At 44.3% G+C, this 21,776-nt stretch overlaps 2 protein-coding genes across 3 annotated transcripts; one reads left to right on the top strand and one right to left on the bottom strand.

The window, feature by feature from the left end:
* Positions 1–1,834: 1,834 nt before the first annotated feature.
* LOC133379194 (zinc finger protein 501-like) lies at positions 1,835–3,549 on the bottom strand. The gene has a single exon (XM_061613972.1). The coding sequence runs from the start codon at positions 3,396–3,398 to the stop codon at positions 1,911–1,913; it is 1,488 nt and encodes a 495-aa protein (XP_061469956.1). The 5' UTR covers positions 3,399–3,549; the 3' UTR covers positions 1,835–1,910.
* A 2,979-nt stretch (positions 3,550–6,528) lies between these two features.
* On the top strand, positions 6,529–21,395 carry HDHD2 (haloacid dehalogenase like hydrolase domain containing 2). Of its 2 annotated transcripts, none has more exons than XM_061613983.1 (7): positions 6,529–6,628; positions 12,145–12,245; positions 14,383–14,591; positions 17,837–17,921; positions 18,584–18,800; positions 18,902–18,965; positions 20,221–21,395. In XM_061613983.1, the coding sequence occupies exons 1-7, from the start codon at positions 6,626–6,628 to the stop codon at positions 20,322–20,324; spliced, it is 783 nt and encodes a 260-aa protein (XP_061469967.1). In that variant the 5' UTR covers positions 6,529–6,625; the 3' UTR covers positions 20,325–21,395. The 2 variants fall into 2 exon arrangements, with proteins under 2 accessions (XP_061469967.1, XP_061469975.1); XM_061613991.1 differs by lacking the exon at positions 6,529–6,628 and adding an exon at positions 6,659–6,890 and having other exon boundaries at positions 20,221–21,394.
* The last annotated feature ends 381 nt before the right edge of the window (positions 21,396–21,776 follow it).

Raw genomic sequence — 21,776 nt, 5'->3', positions numbered from 1 at the left:
ACGTATAAGTATCTGCCACTGAAACTATGGGGAATAAAAGTGTTGGGATGTAAAAGTTTAACTTTGGTGGGATTATAACCAGTGTCCACCTTTGTAGTATTGGTTTTATTTTTCCAGTATTATAAGCATGGTGTATAGGCTTCCCCATACATCCCTCCTGCATTGGGTTTTTTTTGTGTGTAATGTGAACTGCTTGGGAAGAAAAAAGATTGTATTGTATAAAAGTGACAGGTTCCTACACTGGAGATGTGGGCTAAATTTGAAGGAAGACAGCACTGGAAACGATTCTCACTTGTGGAAGAAGGATACTAGATACTATGCAGCTCTTTCTGCTGCAAAACAACTTGCATAAATCACATTAAATTGGACTAAGGCTGCAATCCAATATACACATTGGGTTTCATTGAACCCAATGGAGCTTACTTCTGAGTAGACATGGACTGCAGTCTAAGTAAGCAATCTGATAGAGATGGAAACTTTTCCGTCAAGGGCTGCAGGGGTAATCTTTCAGGGTTGCATGCTGGTAGTGGGTGGAGCTGGAGCCAAAAGCTGCTGCAGTTTTGAAAAAAGCTGAGATAATCCCACTCCAGCTTTACACACATGGGAGCTATAGGTCCCATGAACAGAATTAATGAACATGCTTAAGATTGCACTGGAACAAGTCATAATGACTAGCATGCAACAGCATAAAAACAAAGATGTGTAGCCTTAGTATGAAGATAAAGCTTTTTTTGTGTCACTGTACTCAATGGAACGGAGTACCACTACCTCTTTTTTTGCTGCAGCCATTGTGCGCTGGCACCACGCAGAACTTTTATCGATGTATGAGTATCAGCACTTCATCAAAAAATGAGTACTGAAGATAACCAATAATGGCAGAGGCATATGGGCTCAACGAAACTTTGATGTGTTTAATCTTGCATTCTCTTCCCCTTCCTTGTTTCTTCATATTACAGTAATGAGGACTTCTTAAGGGGGTTGCCTCTACTGCAAATAATTATTCCTTGTGCGAATATAGATATTGGACTGTTGTACTTTTTAATTTGTTTTTATTTATTTAAGGCATTCATATATCATTTACTCATTAGCATTTTTAACTAGTATACATACATTTTCAAAAATAAATGTTATAGTTTCGTTTATGAGAAGCAATCTCTTATTTGCAAGTATATGACTTAGGCTGCAGTCCAATACATGCCTACTCAGAAGTAAGCTCCATTGGGTTCAATGGGACTTACTCCCAGGTAAGTGTATTGGATTGCAGTCTTAAGCAATTTTTTTGTGGGAAACTGCAAGATGGCAAGGAGTTCAGTTTTGAAAACTGCTTACATTTGCCATTTGCAATATAACCTTTGAGGAGATCGTATTTGCTTCACTCCCCCTTCCTTTAAGCATCGCTGTGCTTTTAGCAGCTGAAAGGGAGGCAGAAGTTCAATGGGTGAACCTTCATTCCATTACTACCTAAGCAGCTCCTGCTGTGAACTTTTACCAGGCGTCTGGGTGCCTTGGATGATAAGGGAGTCAAAGGTGTACTAAAGAACGATAAGGAGATTGCAGAGAAGCTAAATGAATTCTTTGCATCTGTCTTCACAGTGGAAGATATAGGGCAGATCCCTGAACCTGGACTAACATTTGCAGGAAGGGATTCTGAGGAACTAAGACAAATAGTGGTAACGAGAGAGGAAGTTATTATTTATTATTTATTATTATTTATTTTATTTATATACCGCCCTAAGCCAAAAAGGCTCTCTGGGCGGTGTACATCAGAAATAAAACAAGCACAATATATAAATACAATAGATATAACAGAATAAAAAAACAAACAAACAAGCAAGGAACCAAACTACACCAAAATACAACAATAATGCAATACTGTTAAAATACACTATAAAATACACATAAGATACAGTTTAAAATGCCTGGGATTGATACGGCTTCTCTCCCATGTGGACTCGTGTGTGTTTCACAAGACCCGAGTTATCAGCAAAACCTTTCCCACACTCAAGGCATTTATAGGGCTTCTCTCCTGTGTGAATTCTCTTATGTTGTATCAGAGTTGAGTTCTGAGCAAAACATTTCCCACACTCTAGGCATGTATAGGGCTTCTCTCCTGTATGGATTCTCTGGTGGGCCACAAGGTACGATTGGCGAGTAAAACATTTCTCACACTCCAGGCATTTATAGGGCTTCTCCCCTGTATGAATTCTCCGGTGTTTCACAATATTCGAATGTTGAGCAAAACATTTCCCGCACTCCAGGCATTTGTAGGGTTTTTCTCCTGTATGGACTCTCTGGTGTGTCACAAAGGTTGATCTCTCAGCAAAACTTTTCCTGCACAACAAACACTGATAGGGTTTATCTCCTGTGTGGATTCTGTGGTGGCTGACAAGTTGTGAATGACAAGCAAAACCTTTCCCACATTCCAAGCATTTATAGGGCTTCTCCCCTGTGTGGACTCTCTGGTGGTTCACAAGATTTGACTGGTGAGCAAAACCTTTCCCACATTCCAAGCATTTATAGGGTTTCTCTCCTGTATGGAGTCTCTGGTGTCTCACAAGGTCTCCATGCAATGCCAAACACTTTCCACATTCCATGCATTTATAGGGTTTCTCTCCTGTGTGGACCCTCTGGTGGGTCACAAGGACAGAGAGGTGAGCAAAACTTTTTCCACAGTCCAGGCATTTGTGGGGTTTCTCTCCCCATAAATGGACTTTCTGGTGTTTCAGAAACACAGGTTGTTGAGCAAAGCATTTCCCACACTCCAAGTATTCATAAGGTCTCCCTGCTGCGTGGATTTGCTGGTGTCTGACAAGGTTACATTTCTTAGTAAAACATTTCCTACACTCAGGGCACACATTCTTTTTATTCAAGTCATCTGAATTGGTGCTAGAGATCTCTTTTTCACCCAGCGTCTGAGAGCCCAACACCCACAGCTCTTCTCCACTCTCCAGCCAGCAGATGAGATCAGGCTTCGGGATGGAGCATCCCAGTGAGGCTATATTCCCATAATTTTCCAGCATGATGCTACTATACAGGGCTCTTTGCTTTGGGTCTAGGAGAGCCCATTCCTCCTTTGTGAAGTAAACAGCCACGTCTTCAAAAGTCACCAGCCCCTGAGTTGGCTCTGAGGCAGCTCTCTCTCTTCCCCTCCATGGATGGGACAATCCAGATTTCAACGTGGGTGTCATTCTGTGCACGGCATGTGCGGGCCAATAGCTCCGTTCAGACGTTGCCTTCAAGCTAGAGACTTCTCGCAGCGGGAAAGCTTCCAAATGCAGCACCCTGACACACCTACCCCACCTACCCCAGAAACACAGCCTCTCCGCTGTTCTCTCTAGCTGCTCAGCAACATCTCCTTGCCTCAGACAGCATTGTTTGTTTATATGACATTTATACATTTATACCCCACCTTCTAAGTTCTAAGCTTAATGGACAATATAAAAACTGACAAATCACTGGGCCCGGATGGCATCCACCCGAGAGTTCTCAAAGAACTCAAATGTGAAATTGCTGATCTGCTAACTAAAATATGTAACTTGTCCCTCGGGTCCTCCTCCGTGCCTGAGGACTGGAAAGTGGCAAATGTAACACCAATCTTCAAAAAGGGATCCAGAGGGGATCCCGGAAATTACAGGCCAGTTAGCTTAACTTCTGTCCCTGGAAAACTGGTAGAAAGTATTATTAAAGCTAGATTAACCAAGCACATAGAAGAACAAGCCTTGCTGAAGCAGAGCCAGCATGGCTTCTGCAAGGGAAAGTCCTGTCTCAGTAACCTATTAGAATTCTTTGAGAGTGTCAACAAGCATATAGATAGAGGTGATCCAGTGGACATAGTGTACTTAGACTTTCAAAAAGCGTTTGACAAGGTACCTCACCAAAGGCTTCTGAGGAAGCTTAGCAGTCATGGAATAAGAGGAGAGGTCCTCTTGTGGATAAGGAATTGGTTAAGAAGCAGAAAGCAGAGAGTAGGAATAAACGGACAGTTCTCCCAATGGAGGGCTGTAGAAAGTGGAGTCCCTCAAGGATCGGTATTGGGACCTGTACTTTTCAACTTGTTCATTAATGACCTAGAATTAGGAGTGAGCAGTGAAGTGGCCAAGTTTGCTGACGACACTAAATTGTTCAGGGTTGTTAAAACAAAAAGGGATTGCGAAGAGCTCCAAAAAGACCTCTCCAAACTGAGTGAATGGGCGGAAAAATGGCAATTGCAATTCAATAGAAACAAGTGTAAAATTATGCATATTGGAGCAAAAAATCTGAATTTCACATATACGCTCATGGGGTCTGAACTGGCGGTGACCGACCAGGAGAGAGACCTCAGGGTTGTAGTGGACAGCACGATGAAAATGTCGACCCAGTGTGCAGCAGCTGTGAAAAAGGCAAATTCCATGCTAGCAATAATTAGGAAAGGTATTGAAAATAAAACAGCCGATATCATAATGCCATTGTATAAATCTATGGTGCGGCCGCATTTGGAATACTGTGTACAGTTCTGGTCGCCTCATCTCAAAAAGGATATTATAGAGTTGGAAAAGGTTCAGAAGAGGGAAACCAGAATGATCAAGGGGATGGAGCGACTCCCTTACGAGGAAAGGTTGCAGCATTTGGGGCTTTTTAGTTTAGAGAAAAGGCGGGTCAGAGGAGACATGATAGAAGGGTATAAAATTATGCATGGCATTGAGAAAGTGGATAGAGAAAAGTTCTTCTCCCTCTCTCATAATACTAGAACTCGTGGACATTCAAAGAAGCTGAATGTTGGAAGATTCAGGACAGACAAAAGGAAGTACTTCTTTACTCAGCGCATAGTTAAACTATGGAATTTGCTCCCACAAGATGCAGTAATGGCCACCAGCTTGGATGGCTTTAAAAGAAGATTAGACAAATTCATGGAGGACAGGGCTATCAATGGCTACTAGCTGTGATGGCTGTGCTGTGCCACCCTAGTCAGAGGCAGCATGCTTCTGAAAACCAGTTGCCGGAAGCCTCAGGAGGGGAGAGTGTTCTTGCACTCGGGTCCTGCTTGCGGGCTTCCCCCAGGCACCTGGTTGGCCACTGTGAGAACAGGATGCTGGATAGATGGGCCACTGGCCTGATCCAGCAAGCTCTTCTTATGTTCTTATGTTCTTATTGTTTGGCTTTCCTCTTTTTCTACTCCCTTGTTTTTCCCAGCATTATTGTCTTTTCTAGTGAATCATGTCTTCTCATTATGTATCCAAAGTATGATAACCCCAGTTTAATCATTTTAGCTTCTAGTAATCATTCTGGTTTAATTTGTTCTAACACCCAATTATTTGTCTTTTTCTCAGTGCATGGTATGCACAAAGCTCTCCTCCAACACCACATTTCAAATGCTGATTTTTCTCTTATCTGCTTTTTTCACTGTCCAACTTTCACGTCCATACATAGAGATCGGGAATACCATGGTCTGAATGATCCTGACTTTGGTGTTCAGTAATACATCTTTGCGTTTGAGGACCTTTTCTGGTTCTCTCATAGCTGCCCTCCTCAGTCCTAGCCTTCTTCTGATTTCTTGAGTATTCTCTCCATTTTGGATAATGACTGTGCCAAGATACTGATAAACAAGTTCAATGTCCTCATTGTCAACTTTAAAGTTACATAAATCTTCTCTGGTCATTACTTTAGTCTTCTTGACGTTCAGCTGTAGTTCTGCTTTTGTGCTTTCCTCTTTAACTTTCATCAGCATTCATTTCAAATCGTTACTGGTTTCTGCTAGTAGTATGGTCTCGTCTGCATATCTGAAATTATTTATTTATTTGATTTATATCCTGCCCTTCTTCCCTCCAATTTTCACACCACCTCCATCTTGGTCCAATCCCGCTTTCCGTATAGATTAAACAAATAGGGTGGTAAAATACATCCCTGTCTCACACCCTTCCGGATGGGGAACCAATCGATTTCTCCATATTCTGTCCTTACAGTAACCTCTTGTTCAGAGTATAGGTTGCGCATCAGGACCATCGGATGCTGTGGCATCCCCATTTCTTGTAAAGCATTCCATAGTTTTCTGTGATCTACACAATCAAAGGATTTTAATGGCTTGCTTTTTGATGACCCCTTTCCTTGGGAAGCTGGATTGCATGAATAAGGCAGAAGTTCAACGGACCGCATAGTCTATCTAGAAAAAGTGGCTTAGCACCTTCGTCCTCATTTGCTGCTCGCACCCTTCTTCTTTTCCCTCCCCCGCCCCGTTCCAATGCAGTCTGGCTGTGTCGGAGTAGCCCAAGTTCATTGCCTTAAGCCAATAACAGGCGACGGTTGAGACTTAACGCTCCATTCTCTTGCTCGACCCTGCAAAATTAAGCTAAGGGGGTGTCTATCCAAGCGCCTGTTCGCTATTGCCAGTATCTGACTGAAATGTTGCCGGTGAGAGCGTTGACTGGGGAGACATAAATTGTGTTTCTCAGAAAAATATTTTTGCGAGATGCGGAAATCAAACAAAACAGCATGCACAGGCGTTCGACTAAGGCAACTTTCGCGGGCCATCTAGGTCCTTAGACAGAGAGACATTTCGCTTGCCAAGCGCCGCCCTCCTCCGGCTGAGCACGTCACTCTAGCGGCAGGTCGGTCAAACTGGGGAACGGAGTCGTCCATCCCACTTACCGTCATGGTACGGTCTGATTCCCGGTGTGACTAAGGGCTAGGGCAGTACCAACTGTGCGATAAAGGGGGAGACAGCAATTTCCCCCATTTTAGTTTTTTCAGGTGGTAATGGACCAATCCGTGATACGGTTCTCTTAGGTGGAAAGACGGGACCATTTACGAGTGAGGTGGGAGATTAAAACTTTAAGGAAGGCTCTCCCGTTTATTCCTTCACCTTGGCCGGGTGTGTGAGGCATACTAAGGACTGGAACGTTGGGGGTTTTTTGAAGGTGAGGGTGAGCTGATGATGGAAATTATGAATCGTGAGCAATACAAGTGTGCAGTGAGAAATCAAGTACTTTGAATTAAAGGCTTGTGTGAGCCCAGGATTGCCACTTTCAAAAGAGGTTTCCTGATGTACTTCTGGAAGAATTGCTGATCTGGCTTTACCTCATTCCAAACTATACCAGGGGAGGGGTGTAATTTCAGCTCTTTCTCTGCATGGGTCCCTCATTTGCTCCTGATGCTGACAGGAAATGTAATTGGCTACCTCAGAGGAGGCTATCTGTTAATCCATGCATGAGTCACTGGTCTGCTTTGATTCTGTCATTTAATGACACATTAAACTGCTGCATGTGTAAAAATGGAAAATAATTAGCAGCTTTCAGAGAAGTCTGCCTCCTGTGCTGTCTGCATGTCACTAATCTGTCCTTGTTTTTGTATAAACAATACCAGAAGTGGGTAATTTGTTGTTTCTCTGCATGAGTATGATGTAGAAACAGAACGTAATTGGCTGTCTTCTGAGGAGACGGCCTGTTTGTCCCTGCACGAGTATACACGATTGGTTTGTTTTCTTGGGAGGCCCTGGTCTGTGTCATGTCACCAATGGATGTGTGGCTTTTGCCATTTCAGTCTTAGGTTGGCCTGATTCCCCTGGTAACAGCATTTTGGTGATGATCAGACTGCCCCCCCTTCTGTGAAAGATTTTTTTAATTTTTTTTTTTATCTGTTGGTCCTGTCAGTGCAGCTTTAATTCTGCTAATGTTGGCATCCTTGAGTGTTGCAGATGCAAGATGAAAAGGCAAGATACACAACTTTCAGTTAATAAGTTGCTCTGAAGAGGCGGCATGTGTGAATCTGGTTACGTCTCCTTTCATTCAAGAAGTGCTCCCAGATCAGTAACTCATTCAGGAACACAGTGAGCAGTGGAAGGAACTCCTCTGGCTTGGATGCATTCTGAAAGTATACGTTTCAGGTGTAAGAGTGAAGTGGGCCTCTAATTTGCTTGCTAGAGAGCCAGTGTGGTGTAGTGGTTAAATGCTGAAGTAGGACTGGAGAGACCGTGATTCAAAACCCCACCTAGCCATGAACCTTATTAGGTGACCTTAGGCGTAACCTACCTCAGGACTGCTGTAAGCATATAATGGGTGGCAAAAATCATGTTGCATGCCTTTTGTTGGTAGGACATAAATGTAACATATAAACACTACTGGTAAAAAGCACCTTAAATTGCACAGCGGGCGGGAACAGCCTACTTGAGATCCTGGAGAGCTGCTGCCAATCAGAGTAGACAAACTGTGCTCGATGGTCTGGCACAGTATAAGGCAGCTCCATGTGATATTGTTGGGGAAGGTGATCTTAAGCTCAGTCCCTTGTTTGTCCAACTGAAAAGAATCTTATGTACCCTGACTAGGAAGGCCCCCAGCCGTTACCAATCTGGTACCCTCCAAACATTTTGGACTACAACTCCCATCAGCCCCAGCCAGCATGTAGGTCTTAAGTTAGATGGGTTAATAGCATGCACCCCAACTTGCCATATTTACCAAGCACAGTCCCTATGTATAATTCAGCTATAACTGGCACAGAATTTGGGTTACTTAGCTGCTGACTTTTAATTATTTGCAAGGGGTTTTAACACTATAACAGCCCTGGCTTTAAAAGGACTGCATCAGTGATACCTTTCTGTAACGGGGTGTGTGTGTCTCCGAAGTATGACATTTGCAAGGTTGAAAAGCTCTGATCTTATTGTCATTAAATACCAAGGACTCTAACGATATTTCAATATCTCACTTTCATTGAACTCATCAGCTTTTTAATAGCAGGTGTGTAACCTTGGCCTGCTTGAAGATGAGATGATTTTTCTTTGATAAGTGGAGATCTTTTGCAGGTAACAAAAATGGTTCCTGCAGGTGATATCTCATACCTTGGAACACCTTTTAGTGGGTGGCTTTATCTACGGGAAGGAGGAGTGCTCCTGGTGATCTGATTAGATTAAAACCTGCAATGGCGCCTGATGATATGAAATCTCCCTGATATGAAAGTGCTGATAATGTTTAAAATGTATGAAGGCTAGTTGTGTTTGCAGAGTTTGCAGTCTGCAAAAAAATCCAAAAGCCTGTTCCTTCCATCTGTTCAGAAGCAAAAATGCAGTCTGGTGTAGTGGCTCTAGACTGTTAGACTTGGACCAGGTGAACCCCAGTTTCAAATCCTTGCTTGGCCATAAGGCTTTCTAGGTGACCTCAGCGTGTCCCATGCTGTTAGCCTAGGTAGCCTAACCTATCTCACAGGTTGTTGTGAGGGTAAAACGGCACTGTCTGCACCTTAGTTGTATCCACATCGTACTTTTAAGACACTCTTATACCACTATAACAGCCATGTCGTTGCCCAAAGAATCCAGGGACTATAGTCTGTCAACGATGCTGGGAAATGTAGCTCTCTGAGGAGTTTCCTAACAGCTCTTAGCACCCTTAGCAAACTCCAATTCCCAGGATTCTTTGGGGGAAGCCATGACTGTTGGGATATAAGAGTGCTTTACATGTATGGTGTGGATGTGTCCCTACCTTTTGGAGAATGGATGAGAAAAAGAACATAAGAGCCTGCTGGATCAGGCCAGTGGCCCATCTAGTCCAGCATCCTGTTCTCACAGTGGCTGACCAGTTGCCAATGGAAAGCCTGCAAGGAGGACCTGAGTGCAAGAGCACTCTCCCCTCCTGAGGTTTCCAGCAACTTCTATTGAGAACCATACTGCCTCTTGACAATGGAGGAGAACATAGCCATCGTGGCTAGTAGCCATTGATAGCCTTATCCTCCATGAATTTGTCTAATCCTGTTTTAAAGCCATCCAAGTTGGGGGCCATCTTGGGCTCTTTGGGGAGCAAATTCCATAGTTTAACCATGCACTGTGTGAAGGACTTTGGTTTCCTGAATTCCTCCGTATTCAGCTTCATTGGATGTCTACCTGTTCTAGTGTTGTTTTTTAAAATGTTTTTATAGATGTTTTAATGTATTTTAGGCTCTGTTTTTATGATGTTTTAGAGTGCTTTTTGTGCTTTTGTTTGCCGCCCTGGGCTCCTACTGGGAGGAAGGGCGGGATATAAATCAAATAATAAATACATACCTAAAAATAAACAGTGTTATGAATGTAGTAGCAGAGGATCATCATTGATTCACATTGGATTGTGGGGAAGGGGGAGGAATTCTTCCTTCACTTGCCCCATCACCTCAATTTGATTTGTAAACTGGTCTTTGCACCGTAATAAACTCAATCAATCAATTTGATTTGGGAAGGGAACATTTGCTTTGTTCTAATAGTGTTTCCCTGTAATTTTAGGAGGAAGCCAGAGCTTTCTTTTTCAAAGCACCACCATTTTCTGTTGCCCATGCTGGATTAGGGCCCTCCAGTCTGCCAGCCTTTAAAGCACACAGCAATGGTTTGCAAACTTGACTATAAAACAGATAGTTGGGAATGAGCTGTGTGTGTGTGTGCAGTGGTATAATAATAATAATAATAATAATAATAATATCCCTTCCTTCCAATAGGAGCCCAAATTTAGAACAGGGACACACTGAAAAGGTTGAGAAGCGCTGCTAAGTCATCTTGCCTTCATGATGCTTTCCCAGAAAGAAAGATCCAATAGGAGAAGGAAGAAAAATAAGTGAGATGACTAAACAGTAAACTTCCAACCATGCTTTGGCGCACAGAGCACCATACAATTCTCATCACATTCATCATTATCTTGCTCAGTTTGTGGGACAGTGGTCTGTGAGAGGGCCTTCTCCATGGTGGCCCCTAGGTTGTAGAATGCCCTCTCCTCGAGGTGCACCTTGCCTTTGGGGGTGGGAGGATGAAATCAGAATATCCCTCCCGTTGCAGTGTCCTTGCTGTTTCTGACTGCTGTTTATTTGGTTTAGTTTATGGTCTGGTAATGTTTATGGATAACCTAGTTGATTTGTTGTGTTGAGCTAAACGTAACCCACCCTGGGCCCACATGTCAAGAGGAGCTATAAATGCACAGATGTGTAGGCCTTGTCTAGATCAGGAGTGGGGAGCGTTTTTCACTGTGAAGGCCTATTCCCTTCTGGGTAACCTTCCAGGGGCCACATGCCAGTGGTGGTAGATCCAGAGGCAAAAGTGGGTGGAGCAATGGATGTAAATTTTAGCCTTCTACAGTAGGTTAGTTTCTTCACACGCTCACATAGCCCTCTCTATCAAGCAAGTGTTCAAGGACACATTTCAGCAAAGCAAAAACACTCTGGGCCAAAGTTGGGCTAGTGAGGGGTGTGGCCTAAAGAGAGGGGGTGTGGTCTTGGGAGAGTTCCAAGGGCCAGATAGAGAGGCCTGGAGGAGCTGCATTTGGCCCCTGGGCCTGCGGTTCTCCATTCCCTATATACAGATTCAAGATATATAGATTTAAGTGACTAGTGCATCATGTTTTTTATGTTTCCAACGTGGATGTGCTTCTAAAAGCACAAAACATCCACATTTTCACATTGTGCGTGCGTGCAAAACAGCTCCTCATGTGCACAAATAAAAGGCATTTCTCTCCCCCAATTTCCTGTGGCTTTGGGGCAGTTTCTCATGCGGGCACTCTGCAACCAAGAGAGGTGGAATGGAGGAGCCGTTCCCAAAGCACAATATGGATAGTCTTCTGTCCTACACCTGCTGTGTTAAGATTCGACTCCGGGGCCCTATTTCTGGTCCTGTTGTGTTGTGTGGCTCCAGCAGGCCCCTTTCCCCATCTGTGCATCTGAGGCCCCAACCAACAGAACCAGAACAATATCCAGCTTGGAATGGTTTGCAAAGTGCCCCCAATGACAAGTGTGGGGCTTAATGGCTTTTAAATTGTGCAGCGCCGCTGCAGTTGGCACGGCGACTCTGTTCCAACACAGCAGGTGAAAAAACATCAACGTAAAAGGCTTGAGTTAAGGCAGTCTGTCTTTCTTAATCCAAACCAGGCACACTGTTTCTCTCTGGTGTGCATATGTTGGTAGATGTTTTTTCTGAAAAATAAAGCGCAAGGCAATTTCTGTGTTTAGTGAATTGGAGAAAAGGCTGCTCTATCAATTATGTATATATTTTTAATGCTGCCTTTTATTTCCCTGTCTATGGGGGCTCATTTAACACACTGGGTAATACTCTTAAGTATTACAAGGTCTGGCACAGATGGAACAGAATAGATAACTGAGTGCCTCTTTAATTGCCCATTGTTTTGTTGCTTAATCTTCCCTCCTTCTCCCGTCACCACCTTCCCCCTGGCGTGAAAGATGGCAACCCGGCGTGCACTAAAAGCTGTCCTGGTGGATCTCAGTGGTACACTTCATATCGAGGACTCGGCTATCCCAGGAGCCCAGGAAGCTCTTAAAAGGCAAGTTACCCCTTCCAGGCACCCCTGAAAGAAAACCACCCATGAAAAAGGGCCATTTCCACAAAGGTTGCTTTGTCAGGCACAGAGGAGGTGTTGCAGGCAGCGGGGTTGACGTGCCTCATCCATCCATAGGTGCACATCCCAGATTAGAGTTTGGCTCTTGGCTTTTAACACAGTGGGCCCTTAAGAATCCATTTATGGAGGGTATAGCACAGTGGGGAGGAAAGCCTGGCTGAGAGTCCAGAGTTCGTGAGTTCAAATCCCTGCTCGTGTCTCCTGGGTGTCAAGGGCCAGCTAAAGATCACCCCGCAGGGAGTGGCTGAGGAGTTACGTGCCCTGCCACCTGTGCAGCCGTGTTCTTATGTTCTTATGAGATCTTCACCCATCCAGCTCCAGCACACTAAGCCATCTGAAGATATTTGCACTCTCAGATGACTCTGTCCTTATGCCTGGAAGTGCCTCCTGGAACACTTGGGGTCAGCCACCTGCCTTGTTCCTCCTCAAAACCCACCTTTTCCTTGAATCATTCTGCACAGCCCCTGGTCTTCCCACCCTATGTTAACCGCTTAACCAAGTGTAAAGGAAATAATAGCCTGTTCTCCCCCCTTTTACTCCAGCCTCTGTTTCCCTTCCTTGTATTGGTACCTAGATAGTAGGTGCCTTGAGGAAGGGATCTTATCCTTGTACATGGGGAACATGTTTCAGCCCAAGAGCCACATTCACTTCGGGGGGGAGGGTCACATGCCAGTGTCAGGCAGGGTAACAGACAACAACAGGCAGAGTAACAAATGTACATTTTACCTTTTTATAATAAGCTAGTTTCCACACACATGCAGGCACACACACACACTGTTCTCCAATCAGGCAAGCGAGAGGCATTATCAGCACTCAAGGTCACATGTTACCCACGCAAAAATGCTTATGAAGGGCCAGTGAGGGGGTGTGGCCCTGGGGAGAGTCCCAAGGGCCAGCGGGAGAGGCTTGCAGGGCCACATGTTGCCCCCAGGCCTGAAGTTCTCCACCCCTGTTGAAGAACCTTTAGGTTTTGACCTGTACATAGTTGGTGCTATCACAGTCCTATCAATAATTATATTAATCATGATGTTATAATAATGATGACATTATAATTATGATAGTAATTTATTGGATACATCTGAAAGCTTCCTCTCTGTTAGAGTGTGTGATAGCAGCTACTTCAGGGGACATTGGGAAGGGATTAGCCAAATTCATGGAAGGTGTAGGTCCCATACACCATACACCTAGCCAGTCCCAGGCTGTGGTCTGAAGGCACATAAGGCCAGCTCCCTGCTGAAGCTAAGCATGGTCAGGGCTGGTCAGTGCCTGGATGGGAGACCGCTTGAGAACCATATGTAAGCCAACTTGGGTTTCTATCATGAAAAGAAAGGCAGGGTAGAAATGTAATAAATAAATAATAAATAAATAAGTCTATCAATGACTATTAACTATGATAGTTATGTGGAAGAGGATGCTGAACCTTTAGTCTGATCCATCAAGAGGCTTCTTCAAGCCTTGGTAGGGCTGGGACAGACCCCTGTCTGAAACTCTGGAGAGTGGCTGCCAGTCAATTTTTTTAAAAAAAGATTAGACAGGTGCCATCTCTGTTATCTTTTCAGCGCCTACTGAAGACCTTCCTCTTTCAACAAGCCTTTTAAGTAGAGACCTTATCTCAGTCTGCATCTGTGTTGGAATTGCTTTTTAAGATGTTTTAAAAGCTTTTTTTTAAAAAGTGCAATAAATAAATAAATATGTTTTCAACCTTTTTTTTAAGATTTCTTGAAAGCTTTTTTTAAAAAAATATTTTTAAAGATGTATTTTAAAGTCTGTTTTTCTGATGTTTTAAAGTGTTTTTAGTGCTTTTGTTTGCCACCCTGGGCTCCTGCTGGGAGGAAGGGCAGGATATAAATCAAATAAATAAATAAATAAATAAAATAAAAAAGATTTTTTTAAGATGTTTTCTAAAGATTTTTTAAAAGATGTTATGTAATATAAATGTTTGTTTACCACCTTGGACTCCTCCTGGGATGAAGGGCAGGAAAGAAATTTAATAAATAAATAAATATTTTGCTTTGTAAAAAGGACACTGTTCTAATCTCCTTACCTGTTTTCATGGGCCAAGGCTACGCAGCGCTCCGGTGACTATCAGATTTGTGACCAACACTACGAAGGAGTGCAAGCAAGACTTGTTGGAGAGGTTGAAGAAACTTGATTTTGACATCAAGGAAGACGAGATCTTCACATCTCTGACAGCGGCCAGAAATCTCTTGGAGCAGAAGCAAGTCAGGCCACTGTTGCTGGTTGAAGACAACGCACTGCATGATTTCAAAGGTATAGCGGTGTGACCTTATTTGCTGCAGCGCTGTGAAATCAAATGGGTTGGGTTCAGTTTAGGAGGAATTGTGGCATGAGTCTAGTGTGTTTTAAGAGATTCTTTTATCACTTACGTGTTCACTTTAAACACAAACTTTAAAAAATGTAATAATGTTGTTAGTCCATACAAAACAGGGAAATTATTTAAACAGTCATGGCTTCCCTCAGAGAATCTGGGAAGTGTAGTTTGTGAAGGGTACTGAAAGCTGTCAGAAGATTCCTGTTCCCCTCACAGATCTACAATTCTCAAGAGTTTTCTGGAAAGAGAAAATGACAATTAAACCACTATGGCAAATTGTAGTTCTGTGAGGAGAATAGGGGTCTCTTAATAACTCTCAGCAACCTTCAAAAACTACACTTCCCAAGATTCTTTGGTGGAAGCCATGACTGCTTAAAGCGGAATAAATGTCTGGTGTGAATGTGGCCATAATTAGGCTTGAAAAGGCCTCTTATTGGCTCCAGTGGGAGGCTTTTTTCCTTTCCCAAGTGTAATATGCTACACAGGGGGATGAGGGATCTTCACGGAGGATGTAGCTGAAGATGGAAAGGTTAACCCTCCCCATCTACAATATTCAGGAAGCTCACTCCCCCCAGCAATTTGCTTTTTTCAAACCTCATTCCTTGGGGAAGAGAGAGTGTGTGTGTTGGGGTGGTTGGCAACGCCCACTCTAGTTTTAGCCCTGCCCACCACTGGCCATGTGGCCTCTGGAGAATTGGCCAGGGTGGAATGTGGCCCTTGGGCCAGAAAAAAAAGGTTCCCCACCCGTACCTTGGATTGACCCTGATGCAGAATTGAGTAGTCCGTGCCTCCCCTCTTCTGTCCATATCTCCAGTTTTCAGTAGTTTTAAGTACTCTGAAAGAAAGTTAAGCTCCTGTTAGTAACTACTATGGAATTATTCTTGGATAAACTTCATATAAGATTGCTCGCAGATGGATGAATATAATCCATTCTTTGGTTAATGGACCCAGATGCTCTAGGGAAAGTTGCAAAATCCACACTGGAGTATTTTTCAATTTCTGCATTTTCATTTTTTTTAAAATAATGTTGGAGAGGACATTGTGGAGCCAAGCAATCCAGTTCTCTGCCTTCTCACAGGGATAAGCGGTGCCTACAGAAGACCTGGAGGCAGAACAAGATGTTAACCTTGGCAAATAATGTGGTCCCCCAAGGCGGCAGGAGCGGCGATGCATGGAGAAAACTATCTAACCCTTCCACCGCTCACCAGTTCAGGCATACAAATGCACCACGCAGGTTGTTATTCCCCCACCTGGGTTAAACTTCTGATTTCAGAGTCCTGGTTGGGGGAAGCTTTTTAAAGCCATCTCTGCAGGCAGCATCCACATGCGAGAAATGGTGTGTGGAGAAGGGTTAAGCCCTATTGTCCCACCTGATAATTCTCCCCTGGAAGTTCCTGCTCCTTCCCCACAAGAGCATTGCAAAGGAAACCTCAGATTGAAAAGAACCCCCGTATATACTTCAGGATCTCCAGTTAAGCCCTGAAAAAGATAGCTAAATTTAAAGGGTTTGATTACCTCCTTGCTCATTTCCAAATCCAGCGGATGGCTCCCTTTTTGTGGTGAAATTGGTGCAGGTTTTTTCCCCACCAGTTAGAAACAGAGAGTTAGTTCAGTTGACATCACTGTCAATAAGTATTTTAAACCTGGACCCTCCATAATGCTGATGGGTCTTGAACTTGTTCTTTTACTGAAGCTGCTTAGGCTCTGTTGCCTTAATTGAGAATATTCAAAACTTCGATGGGGCAGGGGGAATGATAGATGACCTTTTCTTCTAACAATACGAGGTGGCCAGCTTTGATTTGAATCACACATGACCTTTACAGAAACTTCAGGATCCTCCAAAGAGCAGCATCACTGATTTTTAGCTTTATGGACATTAAATTGAGGCGGCAACCCTTTAACCACTTATCAGAATAAGTGCCATTGAACTCAGTTGGGCTTACTTCTGAGTAGACTTGTAGGCACTAAGGAACAGTGCCTGAGTTTGCTTTTTTTCCCCTCCTCCCAATCTCTTTTCCTTCAGTGCAGAGTCTCTTAGATTGTAAGCCTGAGGATAGCTAACTGCCTTATCACTGATATCTGCAGTCTGCTTTGGGAGCCTTTTTTAGCTGAATTGCTGGCTAAAACTGTTTAAATAAGTAAATGTGTAAGATCGCCCCCTGTAAGTTAGTTAAATATCAGATGTTCGTTGCTTAATTGAAGTTTCTTTGATCAGTTCAGAGCTGCTTGCAGCTCTTCCAGGGTCCTACAGTGATTGTTTTGGTGGACATGTAGTTTGGTTTAATGGAATGACCCTTCCCTTCATTTCTACTGGTAGCCACCTCCTCGGAGTTGGTCTGCATGGCTGCTCCTATGCTGATGCTGTAGGAAACTTGTGACCCTCTAGATGATGATGGACTACAACTCCCATCAGCCCCAGCTAGTGTGGCCAATAGTCAAGGATGGTTGGAATTGCCGTTCAGAAACGTCTGGAGGGACACATATTCCCTGTGCCCTGTTGCAGGTGGAAGGGGATAGGTGAGCAGTACTTGATATAGTTCCTGGGAAGGGGTGTGTGGTTTTTGCCTGTATGCTCTAGTAGTGTGGCCTTGTCTCCTGCTTTACAGAGGACAATCCTCTGTTTGAAGGGCAGTCCGGTCCAAATCTGGTTCAAAGATAAAGATCCATCAGAAGGGGGCACAGGAAGAGGAGTAGGTTGCCCATCCACAGGCAGCAGCACCTGGACAGCAGACTGGGCAGGCACACAGGACACCTGTTGCTCACAGTCTTCTTCGCCACTATGGCAAGACGTACCATGCTTCTGTTTAAATTATCGTCGTTGCTGGGTTTTTTTGGAAATAATGTTTAAATAAATGATGGATTTCTTTTTAGCTGTGCATATGCGGCCCTAGAATTGGGAGGTGAAAAATCACAGAACAAAATTTGTGTTAGTGAGAGTGAGGAGCGGCAACAAGAAAATTAAAAATTATCAGCAAAAGACAGCATTAAAAAACAGGATTTTTTTTTTTTTTAGAGAAAATCTAAAATAAGCTAAAAACAGATTAAAACACATTGTGACTTGAATTTGTTTAACAAAATGTAAGTTCTGTCCTGGCCTGCAAGTGTCATTGCAAGGCAGTTTTGTCAGTCAGTCACTCTAAGGTGGACTGTTCTGCTGTCCTCTTTGTTTTTTCCCCTCCGCCAGGGATAGAAACAAACGATCCTAATGCTGTGGTGATAGGGCTGGCTCCCGACCACTTCAATTACCAAATGATGAACAAAGCATTTCGGTAAGTAGGAATAACACACTTTTTAAAAAGCCTTTATAAGAAACGACTTCCTTTAGCCAATTGCATTTGGCAGTGGCTCAGTTTCTGCCTGTCATAAAGACACACCTCCAGATAATTTTATGGCGATGTTATCTGGAGGGCGTTTATTGCTGGGGGGGGGCGAGAGGGCTTCGTGGTACCAAGTGGAATTCCTTCGGCCTCAGGGGCTTTCAGAGCGCTGAGTCATGTAGCTGCAGTTCCTGTAAAGAAGGACTTTGCCATCTTTTAGCCACCTTGAGCTCCTTGGAGGAAAAAGGCAGGGATATAAGTGTAATAATGAGGAAACAAATAAATTCTGATTCAGGGGTAGAAGGTTCAGTAAGGCCCAAAGGTCTGCTACACATGATGTAATTTAAGAGTGGGGCTTGCGCGGGGAGATTTGCAGCACTCTTGCTTGCCTGGATGGAAGACAGAGTGATGTGTCTGTGCAGAAACTAGCCTACTGTACAAAGATAAAATTTACATACACTGCTGCACCCACGGTTGCCTTTGGCCCCGCCCACCAGTGGCATGTGGCCCTTAGGTTTTCCAGATGGGAATGTGGCCCTTGGGCTGAAAGAGCTTCCCCAACCCTGCTTTAAACCTTACACTTGGCTGTTCCCCTGCCCCCTTCCTTTCTCGAGGCTGATCCTTGATGGTGCCCCCCTCATAGCCATACACAAAGCTAGATATTACAAGAGGAAAGATGGCCTTGCCCTTGGCCCTGGACCTTTTGTTACCGGACTGGAATACGCCACCGACGTGGAAGCAACTGTGGTGGGGAAGCCAGAGCGAACATTCTTCCTGGAAGCCTTGCGTGGAACCAACTGTGCACCAGAGGAAGCTGTCATGATTGGCGATGTGAGTGCCTGAATTGCTAACCTCTCTAAAAATCCAGCCAGCCTCTTGAGGATGTCAAAGGACCAGAGGCCCAACCAAGCTAAATTTTGTTTGCCTTGCAGGACTGCAGGGATGATGTTGGAGGTGCCCAGAGTGCTGGCATGCTGGGAATATTGGTAAAGACTGGTAAGTGCCATATGAATTCTTGCCTCCCACAGAGGTGAAGAACCTCAGGCCTGGGACCTGAATGTGGCCCTCCAGGCTTCTCTGTGGCCCTTGGAACTCTTCCCAAGCTGTACCTCTCACTGGCCCTACTTCACTCCCCAAGGGTTCCTGCTTGGCTTGAAGGTGCCCTTGAATGCTGGTAAAGCCCACTGCTTGCCTGGGTGGAGGGCAGAGAAGGGTGTGTGTGTGCAGGAACTAGCCTACTGTACAAAGTTAAAATTTACATACACTGCTGCACCCTGTGGTTGCCTCTGGCTCCACCCACCACTGCCATGTGGCCCTCGGAAGGTTGTCCAGAAGGCTTAGACCACGATATAGCTTGTGCAGGGCACACACACAGTTTGCTGCATAGGCTCATCAATTTGCCATGATATGAAAGATGTCAATCTCATGTTGACATATAAAAAGTTCAGAAGTGTTTTCACAGTTTCTGGTGAAGAACTGGAAGTCAGAAGAAGGCTAGTGGTAGAGCATCTGCCTTGCTTGCCGAAGGTCCCAAGTTCAATCCCTGGCATCTGAAGGTAGGGCTGGGAGAGACTCCAGCCTGAAACCTGGAGAGCCGCTGCCAGTCAGTGTAGTCAATGCAGAGCTAGATGGAACAGTGGTCTCACTCAGTATAAGGCAGTTTCCTATGTTGCTATGCTGCCAGCAGTGGCACTGTGGATCTCCTTTTCCGTGGCGTACCACACCTAATCTCCGTATTGCTCCAACCCATTGTTTCAAATTGTCTGAAGAGTTGGATTTCAGAAGCAAATTATGCAACCTCCCCTCCAAAACAAACTATAGGTGAGGGACATTTTAGATTAATCAGCACAGGATTTGTGGGGATGGGACGTAGTTCAGTTGTAGAGCATCCACTTTGCATGCAGGAGGTCCCAAGTCCTATCTTTGGCATCATTAGGTAGGGCTGGGAATGTCCCATCTGAAATCCTGGAAATCCGCTGCCAGTGTAGACAACCCTGAGCTTGATAGCCCAACGGTCTGACTTGACGCAAAGCAGCTTCCTATGGCCCTTTGGCTGAGCTCAAGATAAATACAACCCGAACTCTTATAGAAAACGTTTAAGCTTCTTTAACTAAATAAATTTTTATTAGTTTTTCAAAGCTTACAGCAACGTACCAACAAATCAGGAGGAGGTGCATAGATGTTTGGAATTCTTTGAGCCAACACTAACAAAGTTTTAAGAAGTAGCATTTTCTCTCTGCTTTTGTTGTAGGGAAATACTGTGACGCTGACGAAGGCAAAATTGCTCCTCCTCCATATTTAACTTGCAAGAGCTTTCCCCATGCCGTAGACCACATCCTCCAGCATCTTCTATAAAGACGCCCACAGGAGTCCAACATCAGTGTCCGGTGCTAAAAGCTGAAGCGTCCAATAGCATTCCGGCTAGAGGACCAAGCTGTCCAGCCAGCAGGCTTGCTTCGTGGAGCTCTTGCTGGACTACATCACTTCAGACTGCAAGTGGGAGGATCACCTTTGAGTGCTATTAAAATACACATTTGGATTCCTATTAAAAATAGCTTCCTGTGCACAGAAATAGCATGTCATGGAAGATGATTGCAGCCTAGCCTCCACCCTGCCTAGCATGTTAGTTTTCTATCTGCCGCAAGGCGTTGTTTTCAGAGCTCAGATATGTGTCTTCCTGCTCGCCTGGTATCTAGAGTGGCTCTTCCTGTGACATCTAAACAGAAAAAGATAGAAAGTTCAGCCTGATGCCCGAGCCTTGTTAAAAACATTCAGGTATGAGTGGATGGGCCTGTCTCTGCCCGCCACTGCTGCCATCCACAGGGGTGGGGGATTCTCCTTCGATGTTCTGAGCTCCTTGTACAGTGGTGCATTTTGGGAGGTTCTTCACTGATGAAGGCAATGGTGATTCACGTCTTTCCAAAGTCTTTGGTGAGGGTGAAACAGAAGGAAGTTCCTGTTGGTAACTATTTGTAAGGTCTAATGTCTGCATGAGTAGAAACGTATTAAAAATTTGGGGAATCAGGTTTGCCTGCTATTGCAAGTTGGTAAGCTTCTGTGAGGCTTTAATTCATGAAGCCTATGCTTTTCTTTTCTAATAACATGTTTGTTCTCTCGTCGGATCTTCAGCAGTTCACAGAAGAAAGGAAGAGTCAGGAATAATCCTGGGGGCATCTCTTCATTACAGCCTCCAAATGGCTCCCAACAGTAGTCAATTTTTAGTTTTGTGTGAAATTCAGACACTCAGATCTGTATAACGACAAATATACTCTGATCTGAAATAATACTGGAGATGCAAGGATGCTGTAGTGTCGATTCTTTAAAGGGAGGGAAATGTAATCCTAAACACTCGCAGTTTCCTCAGGAACTTCTTCCACTGTTTTCCTTCATATGTCTCAGAGCTGAACCCACAAGTTTGGAAACAGATGTAGAGTGTCCTGGCCTTAGACTGTAGCAGCTGAGCAACACAGCATCCAGGGTACGGTGGATAGGAAGCTGCCTTATATGAAGTCAGATCATTGGTCCATCTGGCTCAGTATTACTTACACAGTCTGGCAGCAGCTCTTCTGGGTTCCAGACAGGGGATCTCTCTCATACCTGGAGGTGCTGGGAAGTGAACCTGGAACCTTCTGCATGAAAACCAGGTGCTCTGCCACTGAGCTGTAGCCCTCCCCCTAGTTTACCCCAAGCACATGGAAGTTGACTTGAAGGAGCACCCAGTCTGCAAGGAATATCGTGACATGAATACAAAGGTATCAAGCTTATTCCTCCATAGCAATAAGCCAATAAAAATTGGAGGAACTGTTT

This window comes from Rhineura floridana, chromosome 1 (genome assembly GCF_030035675.1).
Source record: "Rhineura floridana isolate rRhiFlo1 chromosome 1, rRhiFlo1.hap2, whole genome shotgun sequence".
Classification (NCBI taxonomy): Eukaryota; Metazoa; Chordata; class Lepidosauria; order Squamata; family Rhineuridae; genus Rhineura; species Rhineura floridana.
This window is presented reverse-complemented; position numbering and strand designations above follow the sequence as displayed.

Excerpts from the sequence above, each read along its gene's own strand:
- LOC133379194 (XM_061613972.1), bottom strand. The coding sequence starts at position 3,398 with ATGTATAAATGTCATATAAACAAACAATGCTGTCTGAGGCAAGGAGAT.
- HDHD2 (XM_061613983.1), top strand. Across the intron at positions 12,246-14,382 it reads GCCCAGGAAGCTCTTAAAAG|GCTACGCAGCGCTCCGGTGA; the intron begins GCAAGTTACCCC and ends TCATGGGCCAAG. Across the intron at positions 14,592-17,836 it reads CGCACTGCATGATTTCAAAG|GGATAGAAACAAACGATCCT; the intron begins GTATAGCGGTGT and ends CCCCTCCGCCAG.